We start from the raw sequence: 14,321 nt of genomic DNA on the forward strand, positions 1-14,321 counted from the left end.
GGGGAACAGATCTTTTCTCTCTCCCTCTTCTCTTGCCACGGGTGGCAGGAGAAGTGGGGTGGGGGGAGAGGCAAACAGCTCCCTTCATACCAGTTCTCCAATCCCAAAAAATCACTCTGTAAGGTTGGAGAACAGGCACCAAAAAGAGCCACTTCCCCTCCTTCTCTCCCCCCCACGGAAGGAGTAATTTATCCCACTTCTCTGCCCTATCCACAGTGGTAAAAGGGAAGACAGAAGCGGAAATGGACCTCTTTTGTCCTCCCATCTCTCTTGCTACATGGTGGGAGAACTGAAGTTGAGAAATCCACCAGCTGGTAGCCTGAAGTAGCCTATCACCAGCAGCTGGTGTAAAAAATCTTGGTTGAAGAACCATGAGTAAGCGTGTTCTATGAATATGATTTCCTGATTTATAATTTTTTTTTCTTTATTTTGTTATCATTCTCAGATATGAGTAGGTAGGAGGATAGATGAGGAAGATATAGTTGAGCAAGAATCACTTAGTTAACATTAAACAAGTGGACTTGTATCAAATCATTTAAACAAGTTCTCTTGATTCTACAGTGTACATCTAGCCAATCAATATTTGTCTACCCTGTAACTAAATATATTCTTAGACCTGTCTCCCTGCCACATGGACTTTTTACGATAAACAGCAAGAACCTTGTTTGTCTAAAGCAGGGATCTCCAAACTCTTCAGCTCATTGACCCCTTCATGAAGTTTTAGATTGTTCATTAACCCCCATGCTACTTTAACTAATAGTACTATGGATAATAATAATGATCTTGGATAGTCCCACTGACCCTTGGGGGTCAATAATGACCACTTTGAGGAACCCTGGTCTAAAGAAATGAGAAAGGATTTTAATTTTTTTTCCAGGGATTTGGTGACATCCAGTGCAAAACTATATATAACATAATATTTCAAAAACAAAGAATATATGTCTGGTACTGCTTATCAATTTAGACAATGAAGTAAAACCTCCCAACTGAAAAGCGGAAAGTCTGTTATAGATACAATGACTTACAGAACATGTTTGCTGTGTCTAGTTACTTAATTAACCTAAATATCTGGGTTCTCAGGGCACTGACTCATAAATTAATCACAAGGCTGGATTCATATTGCATACAGTACTAGGTTAGGCTGGTTGGCTAGCTCAGTGTTCCTCAACCTCAGCTGCAGTACTTTAAGATGTGTGGACTTCAACTCCCAGAATTCCATAGCTAGCAAGCTGGCTGGGGAATTCTGGGAGTTGAAGTCCACACATCTTAGAGTACCTGAGGTAGATAAACGCCGGCTAGCTTATGGCTCAGCGAATCCTGCAAACACAGACTTTCAAGAAAACAAGAGTTTTAAAGAAATGGCTTCGCTTTAACTTCTCAGCAACGTGCCATTAAAGCCACTAGTCTCTCCCCCGCCCCCCACAAACTCGATGCCCGCTCCCTTGCAGCACAACCCTGCCGTTCCCTCTCTCTTGGAGAAAACGACCTTACAGCACCTCCACCGCCTGCCGCTGGGCGGCGGACGACCGCAAAGCTGTCTCGGTATTTCATCCCGTGTCCCGTCACGTGCGCGCTCTTCCCCACGGAACTCGGCCGGCCGGCTCCGCCTTTCCTTCGGCCGCCTTTTCCGCCCTCTGTCTGCAGGCGCGCCTCCAGCGGCGGGTGCAAATTTTCGGAGGCGGCTGGTTTGCAATTTGCCGCTGAGGACTTTTTTTTTTTTTTTGCCCTCCATTCGTTTTCGGCGCCGCTGCTGCGGGAACCGAGGCTCTCACCGTAGTATCTCTTTTGGTTGTTTTTAAAGGCAGGGAAATAAAATGAAATGTAAGCACCATTCGGCCGCCTCAGAAGTGAGTACCACAGCACCATCAACCCGTGAGCAGGCTCTCAAATGTGGGGTGGGCTGGAGGCATACCCGGGGCCTCCGGTGGCCGTGCCTGGGAGGGGGAGCTGAACCCCAGCGATGATTAAAGAGAGAAATACTTTGAAAGTGGAACAAATCCAGGGAGAAACTTTTGAAATGATCTATAATACAACATATAATGTGAAGCAAAACCTTCTTAAAAGATGCTAAGTAGCATTCCTGAAAGTATGTCAATCCGTGTTTTCTGTATAGTATTCAGGACTAGCCTGCTGTATTGCTTCTCTGCTGTACTATTGATTTACTTGAAGAAATATGCCACAGAATGAGTAAAAAACGGGGCCAAGTGTGCTGGTAACAGATAATGCATGATTTGATGAGGTAACTAAGGAGTGGGGACAGATAAGGCAGTAAACTGAGAGCTGGACAGTAGATAGAAAAAAACAAAATAAATATAATTTGCCACCATTTAATCATAACCACTTTTTTATTTATTACACAAATATATATGCCATCTGATTCACTGGTTTTATATAGTAGATCACTTTATAATTTATGAAATGAGAGTGGGAATTGCTCCCAAACTCAAATTTGTGTTGAAGATCTTTCAGAGTGTTCTTAGTTTAATTAAAGGGGGAGGAATTGAGTTGTGGTGATTAATCTTACTCATGCTCAACAGTAACTCCATAATTAGGTCTATCATTTTCATGTGTTCTTGTTTCTCCTAGGGCAGCACTGGGAGATGATGAACATCAGTCAGTCAGTTTCTCTGTGATCTTGTCAGGCCGTCATGGCTTGTGTGTCTTGTCCCAGCACAAGCGAGTTCCCCTTCTTGGCAGACAGGCATGCTCGTCTTTTATTAGCCCAGATCAACAAGATGAGATGTGGGCAACATTTCTGTGATGTACAGCTCCAGGTTGGCGAAGGAGCATATAAAGTCCACCGGCTTGTTTTGGCTGCAAGCAGCTCTTATTTTGCTGCTTTGTTTGCTGGAGGGATGAAAGAGTCGTCAAAGGATGTTGTGCAGATCCTGGGTGTGGATGCTAATATTTTCCAGATCCTCCTGGAGTTTATTTATACAGGTAGAAGAATTTCTAATTTCTTCCTTATCGTGCTTTGGGTAATGTCTTGGTTTACCTAGTACCCTGCAAATCGAATATTTTGATTCAGTTAGTACTTGCTGAGATAAACATACTATTTTGCAAACATCCAAACTATCTCAGATTAGTTTAAAAAGAGAACAAGTTACATAGCATCACATTGAGCAGACATCTATGTTTTATTCACGTACTGTAGCTTGTGTGTTACTACTGTCTTTATATAAACACAACATCTGAAAATAAACCCCACTAAATTAAGTGGCAGTTTGGCAAAGCAAATCTGTTTAAGCATGAGTTACAAGTCTGTTTTGTCCTTTTCCTCAACATAAGGGAAAAGAGCCTACTGTAGTTGCTGAGTACAGAATTCCTCCTCCTGTACAGCACACTTACTTTCATAAATACGTAAATGAGGTCAATCTGGACTGGTATGCACCATTTAAATTCAAGTGAGAGACTGCCATATAAAGCCAATTATTTGTACATTAAAATCAGTATTTCAAGGATAAAGCTTCCTCTCTGAAATAGTTCTAGGAAAGATAAGGAAAAGCATTACATTAAGTCTTTCAAATTCCTATGTATAGTCTGAAGAAGATGTTTTGAAACAGATTTAATATCTCATCTACAGCTTTTCTGGTAGAAATCTTTGTTCTGTGCCATTACATCAATGATGTAGACACATAAAAGTCTGTTTACTATGTCTTCATTATTTTAATTGCTGTGGAATCCCATCTATCATATTAGCAATGTATATCAATATCTTTCAAAGGATGGTTACAGTTATTGCAGACAAGCCATATACTTACAGTGTTGGTAAGATTTCATACCAGCTGAAAATTATTCTCCGTTTTTCAGGTATAGCCAGCATTGATGAGAATAACGTCCAGGAGTTGATTGTGGCAGCAGACATGTTTCAGCTATCAGAGGTGGTGGACCTTTGCTGTGAATTTCTAAAGGGACAGATTGATCCTATGAACTGCATTGGACTCTTTCAGTTTGCTGAGCAAATTGCCTGTCATGACCTGCTAGAATTCTCAGAGAATTACATCCATGCCCACTTCCTGGAGATTCAGAATGGAGATGAATTCTTGGCATTGACAAAAGACCAGCTTATTAAGATATTGCGAAGTGAAGACCTAAGCATAGAAGATGAGTACCAGGTTTTCATGGCTGCAATGCAATGGATTTTGAAAGACCCAGGGAAAAGAAAGAAATATGTTGTGGAGATATTGGATGCAGTGAGATTTCCTTTATTACCTCCACAAAGACTTTTGAAGTACATAGAAGGTAACTTCTTGAGAGCCAGTTTGGTGTAGTGGTTAAGGTTCTGGATTAGAAAACAGGAGATTGTCAGTTCTAGTCCTCCTTTAGGCACCAAAGCTGGCTGGGATATCTCTGGGCCAGTCACTCTCTCTCAGCCCAAATCACCTCACAGGGTTGTTGTTGTGGGGAAAATATGCTGACTTGAGTTGCACAAAATAAGGGCAGGACATACAGGATATAAATCTAATAATAAGCTGATTGTAGAATAATGATAGGATAATTTGTACTTACACTTTCATATAACTTCAGTTACCCAATATAAGAACTAAAAACTGGTTTTATGAAGGCTTATTAGCTATAAACAAGGGTACTCTAATTTCATGTAATAGTACCCTGTGCTATTACATGAAATTTCTGTGATATTGGAACCCCAGATAATGTATTAAGTTTTGTATGCTGTCCCTCAAAACCAGGTTTTCCTACCTTATAATACACCAGTATTACTACAAATTAAGGGGGAAAAATAATAAAACAGATTCATTAAAATACACAATAAATAAAAACAGCAACCAGAATAATTAGTTCTTATGCACCATACACTTATTTGAAGGTTTCCAATTGTGTTTAATACTCACAAATTGAATATCACAGCAAATAACCTGTGACATGATACAGAACATAGCGGGACTTCTTTTTTACAGGAAGATCTTGGATGTTTTTAGATCTGAAGGAAAATAAGACATCATGGTAAGTCAGGGTGAAGTAGGGCAGAAGAGGATGGATTGGTCATCAGTGTCTTATTTCCTCTTATGTGACTATTGATAGGCAAGAAAATGTGGCATGTACTAAAAAGTGAAGATCCAGATTCTGGTTAAGTTTATAGCTTCTATTTTGTAATCTAGCTTAATTTTGTGAGAGGGGACTGCTGTCCTGCTGAAGATGTGGTGGGAGAACAGTGTGTGATATGAGATCATGAATTTAATCAGGCATCCAAATTTAACAGACTTGACTAGACTAATAGCTAGATTTCTCAATGCCAGTTTCCCTGCCTCAAAGCATCCATTGTGGATTACCCATCTCTCTACTTTTTAGGGTGATAAGAGGATCAAAAAGGGACACATCTTGTTCTTTCTCCCTAACAGGGGAGAGCACAGGAACAGACTAATAGTGGCATAATCCCCTAGTCACTTTTCTTTGTTTAGATCTTGTCTAGCTATGTATGGATCAGTGCTTCCCCCACCCCACCCCCTGAGGAATTACTCAGGTTTTCAAAGGGGGTCAGTCTGCAGTATATGTATAGATAATATGTAAGTACCAAAAAGTATTAAGAAACTAACACTGCCAGTGACTAAAAAAAACTACATCAAAACACATTTTGCCTTATTCTGCTATTGTCAGCCTCGTGAGATAATCCAGACAAGAAGCACACCCAGAAATACTAGCTCTAACTTTATTGTAGGGTTACATTAACAGAGTCTTGCAAGTCTGAAAGTGCATCTCTCCCCCCTCTCCCTTACAGTCCAAGAAACTAAGGAGAATCCCTTCTGTGACGTTTGCCATGCCCCCATTCCTTCTGCCAACTCAGTTGCTGCTTGTCTGACTGTTGTCTGTGGCTCTTCCTCCTGTCTCTCGAGGTCGTTTCCACATACCATTACAGATATCTACTCAGACTGGGAGTTTTTTAATTTAAAAATGTAAAACTGCACACATGCAGTCTAGTTTAGCTACAAATTAGCTACTACTGAGTGTTTTCTTTCTTTCTCAGCGGTTCCAGATTTCAGTCTTCGAGTAGCCCTTCATACTCTGTTGAAAGAATACTGTGAAGTTTGTCAGTCTCCCAAAGAAAACAAGATGAGCAGTTTTCTCCAGGCAGCTAAGACACGTCCACGGAGAAAAGCTAGGAAGTACCTTTATGCAGTAGGTGGGAATCCTTCTTAGCTTTTAAATCTTTAGAAACCCTAACTAGTCAAGAAACACCTATGGAACAGCTGATTGTTTATCCTGTCTTGTGTAGGTGGTTATACTCGCTTGCAGGGAGGTCGTTGGAGTGATAGCAGAGCTCTCAGCTGCGTGGAGCGTTTTGATACTTTCAGTCAGTACTGGACTACTGTATCTTCCTTACACCAGGCTCGCAGCGGTCTGGGTGTTACCGTAGTTGGAGGAATGGTCTATGCTATTGGAGGTAATTAAAAAATATTGGGAAAAATATAGACTATTCTTTATTGCTTGTTAGATAACTGCTAGCTCTGTGAGGTAGTCCAGACAAGAAGCACAACCAGGAGTACTAGCTCTGTCTTCATTATAAAGTTGCATTAATAGAATCTTGCAAGTCTGAAAGTATTTCTCCCCTTCTTTCCTTTTACTCCCCGGAAAACTAGGGAAGGTCCCTTCTGAAATGTTTCCCATGCCATCCCCCCTTCTGTGGGCTAAGATATACATGCCAGTTGTCCAGTCTGCAGCTCTCCCTGCTGTCTCCCAAGGTCATTCCCACATACCATTACAATAATTTACTTTATTACTTAAAGGTAAGAACTTATCTTTAAGATTGACATATACCATTCCAAAGTATATAGAAGTTTTACAATAAAGTCCAGAATTTACTATATATACAGTAAATCATAAAACAGGCCGGCAGCTTTTTTATCACTAGGTACTATGCATACCATTTTTAGGACATATTAGTGTTGTGATTATGCAAAGTGGGCAAATTTGCCTTATGCATATGGACTGTTGCTGTAGCAATTTTCTGTTACAGAGATTATTTGAATTCTGCACAACCATGGCTTTCTTCCTGCTATGATTGTTGTTACCATGTATTTTTCTTCTTCCAAATTTAACTCTTCAGTCCGTTCCATTTCTTTTAAACATTATTCAGATACAATAATTATTAATATTATAATACATATTTATTAAGGAAAGCTATAGTTGAGGGATAAAATTCTCCCCACACTGATCATAGCTTACAATTATACCCCTCCTTGTCATCTTTAGTAAAGATTTATGCCACTTGTACAACATGGTGTGGCGATCTAGCAACTTGTAACTTTTAACCTGCATTAATAGTGATTAAGCTTGATGAATTGAGCCACTATTCTGCCATGGTTGAGTAATTGTCTTCAAGAGCTGTTGTATAACATATATTTTCTTTATGTTCTTGCCTCTTTCCCAAGGTGAAAAAGACTCTATGATTTTTGACTGTACTGAACGCTATGATCCTATTACAAAGCAATGGGCAGCTGTAGCTTCCATGAACCATCCTCGTTGTGGACTAGGAGTCTGCACCTCTTATGGGACTATCTATGCTTTGGGCAAGTCTTTTGTCTGCTGAATCCATAACTGTCTAAGTTAGGAGCAATATTTTATTTGGGTCATGTACCAGCAATAAGAGACATAATATCAGAGCACATACTGTATGTTGGCAGCTTTTGAGTACAAAATAAGAAAGTCTTCCTCAAATCATGTGAGACTTCTGGCAATGCCATAATAAATATCCTGACAGCCAAACACAAATGTTTTCCTCAGAGATTCCAAAGGCAGGGATAAGTGCTAAGGTGCTAGCTGAAACAACTTCACCAGCTGGCTCATCACATTGTATCTTTTGTAAGATAACATCCAGGACATTTAAATTTTAATTATTGCTGTATGCCACCTATTATATTTTATGTTTTAAAAATGAAGCAATATAATGCTGAAACCCTTGCCACTAAAATAAATAAGTACATTTGTAAAAAGTGTTGTGAGGAAAGTTTAGATATTGTGGCTATAGACTACATTACTTTTAAATCGATTATATATATGATTGTTTCAAGGATATGACAATCTGTTTACTATGCTGTATTCTTTACTTGCATGCTTGCTTTGATTTTCAGGAGGTTGGGTTGGAGCAGAGATTGGCACCTCTGTTGAACGTTTTGATCCTGAAGAGAATACTTGGGAAGTCGTGGGCAGCATGGCTGTGCCACGTTACAATTTTGGGTGTTGTGAAATACGGGGTGAGTGATTTTGAATTTTGGGACCATTTTGCTTATTTCTAATTATGCCATAGGCAGCAGTCAGCCTACATTCATTATGGTTAATTAGTACATTCAACATAGCAATCGTAATAGCTGCAAGTGCATTTAGTGGGATAAGCACTGAAATGTACAGATTCAATATATTAGACATTGTAGGAGGAGAACTATGTTAGTCTATAGCCAAAAATCAGGCAGAATCCGGTAGCACCTTTACAGACTAACAAGTTTTATTAAAAAGCATCAGCTGTAGCTCATGAAAGCTTATGCCTTTTAATAAAACGTGTTAGTCTGAAAATGTGCTACCAGACTCCTCTTAATATATTATACTGAAGCTGAAATCCTACATATACTTGTTGGAAATAGTTGCAGTTGACTCGGTTGGGTTTAATTTTGAGTAGACATGCATAAGATTGTTTGGTTAATATGTGACCAGAAAATTTGATATCCTCATAAGATATTCTGTCCTGTTTTGAAGGATAATATCCATACACGCTTCTATTAACAGTATAAAATGGTTTAAAATAACCATTATTCTGCAGACATAAATCAATTACAATCTGTAATTTATTCAAGAGCAGTTCTACTAATGAAAGCTATTGATACTCTATAGATGGGATTGCAGTCAATTTTGCATGATTCCATGAGCCTCTTTGTCACCAGCTGTATTCGAATGGCAGTGCTCTAATAGAAAATTGTTATGTTCCTAGGTTTAATTTATGTTGTTGGAGGCATTGGCAATGAAGAAATAGAACTATGTTCCGTGGAAGTCTATGACCCAATATCTAAACGCTGGTCTGCACTTCCTGAAATGGGCACCAGAAGGGCATATTTAGGAGTGGCTGCTCTGAATGACTGCATCTATGCTGTTGGAGGGTGGAATGAAACTCAAGGCGCTCTTTCAACTGTTGAGAAATACTCATTTGAAGAGGTAGTATTTATTTTTCACATCACCTTTTTATTTATGCTGCCTTTTAGAATTTTTCCCAGTTATCTGTACTTCTCTTTGAATGTACTATCAGTATTGTATTTGTTTATTCCCTAGAATGGCACAAGCAGTTTATGCTTCTAAGTCCATGTGTAAGCATATATAACTGAAGCAATGTCTTTCTGGATCAAATATAAAACTAAACTGAACAAAGTTCAAAGATAACCAACTGATTAGAGTCAGTTTGCTGCAAATAAAAAACATGGATATACATGGGCAATTAGAATAGTAATTTCTATGGACTTCCTTGCAAGTCTGCCCTGATATTATCTATATAGTAAAGTATACATAGCTTTAAGGTATAAATACTGATTTGGCAATAGAGTTGACCCTGCACAATTAAAAGCTCTGCTGGGGCCTGTCCTCTGAAAGAAGGGGGCAGGTTAGTAATCTTCTCTAGTTTTCTCCTGCAGCTCCAAGTGTCTCATTGCATTCTGACAGAAGGAACCGCCAACCAGATAAAGCAGGTTTTCAAGGGGAATAGGCAAAATCTGAGAAAATTCCCTTCTTCTGCCTATGGAATCATCAAGAGTTCTGCTGTTAGATCCAATTCATTATACAAATGCTGATATTTTCTGTTCCATCTTGGTGTTTTTTCTGGATTCATGAATTTGAATAATTACTATCTTTGTCCTTGATTACTAATATATAGCAGTACTTTACCCTGCCAGTGCATGAAGGATCAATATAGTTGTTCTTATGTCTGCTCACTGTAGATTTGCTCTGGAAGGCAAATGTAGTATACTGCAAAGATAATTCTTTTTGTTGCTTAATTATCAGGAGAAATGGGTGGAAGTTGCTTCAATGAAGGTCCCAAGAGCTGGAGTATGTGTCATAGCTGTGAATGGCTTCCTTTATGCCACCGGAGGCAGGACTGCCAGCTATGATGCAGCTGCCCCTGTAACTTCAGATTCTGTGGAAGTGTACAACCCACATATGGATACTTGGACTGAAACTGCTAACATGATCACCAGCCGCTGTGAAGGAGGTGTAGCAGTGCTTTGAAGAATACCATGCTTTAAAAAAAAGCAAAAATTAGTGTGAATTTAAATGCTGTAAAGAAACTGATGATTTGGACACCTCTTAAGAAAGAGAGTGCAGTTAGAAGAGGAATTGACTTCTAAAATATATTCAGTAGTTTACTGGATAAGTTTACAAGCAACTTAAATTGTTACTGGAACAATTTAAATCTTTGTCTGTTGAACAGAGTTCATGGATAGTTCTGACAACAGAAACTTCTTGATTTTTAACATCTGCCCTTGACATTTGGAAAGCTTCTATGGTTTATCATGTTAGGAACCTCTATTTGAAGTGTAGAAAAGTTAAAATTGGCAAATCCATCTCAGTATTTAACAGGTATTATAATTTCTTGAAAATCCATTCTTTTATATTTTAAGAGTCCTTCATTCTAGGGCAATATGGGATTGGTTAGTGTGACTCAGTGACCTGGTTCACTGGTCAAACAGTAATTTTACCCATAAGATTTGGCAGCACACAATAATATTTATTTGCATTTCTGAAGTTGACCAACCTCAATGACTCTGGGTGATGCACTATTTCTTTAGTTTTTAATTTGTACATCAGATAACGGAGGGAAGGGGAAGAGAGAAAGGGAAGGAAGGAAGGAAGGGGGGAGAGAGAAAGAGAGATATCATTTAGTGCTTTGTAAGCGGTAACCAACATCTTGAATTGCACTCCAAAGCCGCCTAGTAACTAGTGCACTTCATGAAGCAAAGGTGTCACATGGTTGTATTATGGCATGCCCATAACTGCTGTTGCCGCTACACTCTGGACCAAATGAACCTTCCAAGTGGTCTTCAAGGGCAGCCCTATGTAAAGAACATTGCAGTAGTCCACGCATGAGATAACTAAAGTATGAATGACTCTGAGAAGGGTCTCCTGGATGCAGTTGGTGCTGAAGATGAATTTGTGTGAAGGCCTTTCTGGCTACAGCTACCATCTAATCTTTGAGCAGGAGCTGAGGGTCTGGGAAGACCCCCAAATTCTGGAGGATGCAACCCCATTTAGAATTAGACATGGAAAGTCCCTGGTTCCAGAAAGTATATGCACTCACAGCCATTTGGTCTTACTGGGGTTGGGCTTAAGTTTGTTCCTTTTCATCCATATCCTCACAGACTCCAGGGACTGGGACAAGACCTTGACAGCATCACTTGGTCAGCTAGGGGTCAAGATATATAGCTTAGTGTCATCAGTATACTGATAATACCTGACCCTGTGCCAGCAGATGACCTCATCTAGTGGCCTCATGTAGATGTTAAATAGGGGTGAGAATACTGAGCCCTGTGGCACCCTACAGGTCAGGAGCTTTGGATTTTACCTCTCCCAGCCCACCAACTGGAACTGGTATGGAGAAATGTGGAGAACCATCACAATACCATGCCTCCAATCCCAATCCTTACAGTTGGTCCACAAGGATACCATGATTGATAATATTGAAGGCTACTGATCAAAGAAAGTCAGGATGGTTGCACCATCCCCGCCCCAGCTCTGCTAGAGATCATCAACAGATGGGTCTCTGAACCTGAAACCCAACTGAAAAGGTTCCAATCATTTTCCTCCAAGGTCCCCTGAAACTGCAGCCCAAAGACTTCTCAACAACCATCTCTAGAAGGGGGAGGCTGGAGTCCAAATGAAAATTGTAGAGAACTGTTGTGTCATGGCCATGGTCTCTTGTGGAGGGGGCACACAGCTTCCTCCTTCAAGACAGGCAGAATCATATCTCTCCTCAGAGAAAGAGTCATCACTGCATGGACCCAATCATGTCATATCCTGAGAGGCTTAACCTGGAGGGACATGGATATAACCAATATGTGGCTGGGTTAACTGCCACAAAGATCCTGTTCACTTCTTTAGGAGTTACCAGATCAAACTCTTCCCAGATAACTGAACAAGTCCGTGCTTCAGTCTCAACTGCACCTGCCCTGTCAGAGTCCAACTCTAAATAGATCTGAGTCATTTTATCTGTCAGAATATTCTTCATGGCATCCCCATAGATGTTCTTGTGGCTTAGCAAGGAATGGCTGCTGACTATGTGGACATAAGAGTAGAAAAATAGACATTTTGCTGCTCCTATCACCACAGTGTACAGTAATCTGTCATATAGGCTCTTAACATATTCTTGGTCAAATTCATTCTTTGGCTTTCTCCAACAGTGCTCTAGATGTTTCTTTTGTCATGTCATCTCTTGAAGCTCCTCAGAAAACCAAGGAGCCTCCCAGGATCAATGAGCAGGAAGAAGCTGCATAGGAGCAATCTGATGCAAGGCCCTTGCCTCATGCCCATAACAGGCTGAGACTAAGGCCTAAGTTGAACTGCCTACCAGCTCCTCAGGAAAAACTCTAAGCTCTCTGAAATCTATCAGGGTCCAGGTGACTAATCACCTGGAATGGGCCAGTCTAATAGATACAACCTTCCTGAGAAAAGCAACAGTGCCAGCAAGCCAAAGCAACCAGAGTAATCTGGCCATGACAGGACTGATGGTACTTTCAGATCATGTCACAATTGCCCCCAGATAAAAAACAGAACCTATGTGACCACCTATGTGTGTCAAGATTTCAATGACCTGGGCTAGGTCCATGGTTGCCATGGTGGCTATGAACTCCTGGGCTGCTCCAGACACTGTTTCACATGAGGGCAGGTTAAAGTTTTCAAGGACTATTGGTCTTGGATACTCCATCGCTAACACAGCAATGGAGTTGAACAGCTCAGGCAGGGATGTCACTGCACAGCAGGGAGATCAGTACAACAAATCCAACTGCTCCGTAGAGTCCAACTTCAATTGCAGGGTCTCACACCCAGTTATCTACGGTGCAGAGCCTCTGAAAGCCATTAGAATTTCTCGATAACAACTGTTACCTCCCCACCCCACCCCCAGTCAGTTAGGCCAGGTCAGCTGCCTCAACCACAATCAAATCATGGATGAGGGCAGCCTTCTTATATACTAACCTGACAGTAGCAACAGCTGGAAACCAGGGCCATTGAGGATGAATATTGGGGGCTAAAGGATGGGATCAGTCTCAGCCATCAACACTGCCTTCTCTGCGGGCAGTCCACCCTCAGATTCCTGTCCTATCCCCCTCTGCTTCTCACCACCCTGTTATCACCTACCACATTCCGCTGAATGCCAAAGAAACACCCCATCATTTACAGGGAACTGAATTTGGGAAGTGGACTGTGAAACACACTGGATCTCTGTCTTCCACTTAGTACTTCCCCCCTAAAATAACTGGTTTATATAATGGACTACAAGGAACACAACCCCCTTGCCCCTTCCCACAGAGAGCAGTGTTTGGCTTGAGCAGTATAGTCTCCTGCTGTTTGCAAGGCATATCCAGTGAATGCCAAACTGTAGCAGTGATTTTTATAATTGAACATTTTGCATTTTTAGTTGCTTTACCTTGTTGGTATATTGACTTGGAGGACAGACTGCGTATAGGTCACCCATTCTGTTGACTAAGATTCTGGATTCATAAAACATGGCTGACCATGTTCAATTGCCCCAGTACTGACTGGTTTAGCATATTCCCACACCACATGGCCCCCCACAGTTGTTCTATGAACTGAGGCAATTGGGCTAATCATTAACCATGGATGGCATGTTGTACATACCCAGCCTAAGAAAAAGCACACTCTTTGGAGAAGGGCAATAAAACTAAGTTGGGGCTAAATTAAAATTTCTTTGTAGATTGATTCATGTAGATAAACATGCATGTGAAGTAGCAAGATTTAATACATAGGTTGAAAAGCTGGAGATTTCAGACCTCCCCCTGCCCCGCAACTAAGCTTTCTGGGTCTGTACATCCTGGTCTCACCGTGTGCCATTTAACTGCTTGGTAGTTACTATTGCCAGAACCTATCTTCCCATGCATGTCTCACCTGGAGTTCTCCCTAATCCTGGCCTCCTCCCACAACTTATATTGCAATTCTGGCAAATAAAAGGGGAAAAGATGTTTCAGCCTCCTGGGTTTGTAGCAAAAAAGGCATATCCTTTGGGAGGTAAATCAATCTCATAGAAGATAAACAAAATCAAACTTTATTTTGAAAAATATATCTCAAAAAGAGAGGACGTTCTATTTACAACAAAA

At 40.6% G+C, this 14,321-nt stretch overlaps 1 protein-coding gene across 3 annotated transcripts; it reads left to right on the forward strand.

Moving 5' to 3' along the window:
• The first annotated feature begins 1,586 nt into the window (after positions 1 to 1,586).
• On the forward strand, positions 1,587 to 14,312 carry IPP (intracisternal A particle-promoted polypeptide). 3 transcript variants are annotated; one of them, XM_088153392.1, is made up of 9 exons: positions 1,587 to 1,847; positions 2,587 to 2,940; positions 3,811 to 4,242; positions 5,984 to 6,139; positions 6,233 to 6,400; positions 7,389 to 7,526; positions 8,088 to 8,210; positions 8,939 to 9,159; positions 9,630 to 10,132. In XM_088153392.1, exons 2-9 carry the CDS (start codon positions 2,649 to 2,651, stop codon positions 9,783 to 9,785), a joined length of 1,686 nt encoding a protein of 561 aa, XP_088009518.1. In that variant the 5' UTR covers positions 1,587 to 1,847; positions 2,587 to 2,648; the 3' UTR covers positions 9,786 to 10,132. The 3 variants fall into 3 exon arrangements, with proteins under 3 accessions (XP_088009518.1, XP_007420295.1, XP_088009517.1); XM_007420233.4 differs by having other exon boundaries at positions 1,589 to 1,847; positions 9,997 to 14,312; XM_088153391.1 differs by having other exon boundaries at positions 1,589 to 1,847; positions 2,592 to 2,940; positions 9,997 to 14,312.
• The last annotated feature ends 9 nt before the right edge of the window (positions 14,313 to 14,321 follow it).

Source organism: Python bivittatus, unplaced genomic scaffold (genome assembly GCF_059951505.1).
Source record: "Python bivittatus isolate LINGU-HERP-01145 unplaced genomic scaffold, Pbiv_v1 ctg000700_np1212, whole genome shotgun sequence".
NCBI classification, from domain to species: Eukaryota; Metazoa; Chordata; class Lepidosauria; order Squamata; family Pythonidae; genus Python; species Python bivittatus.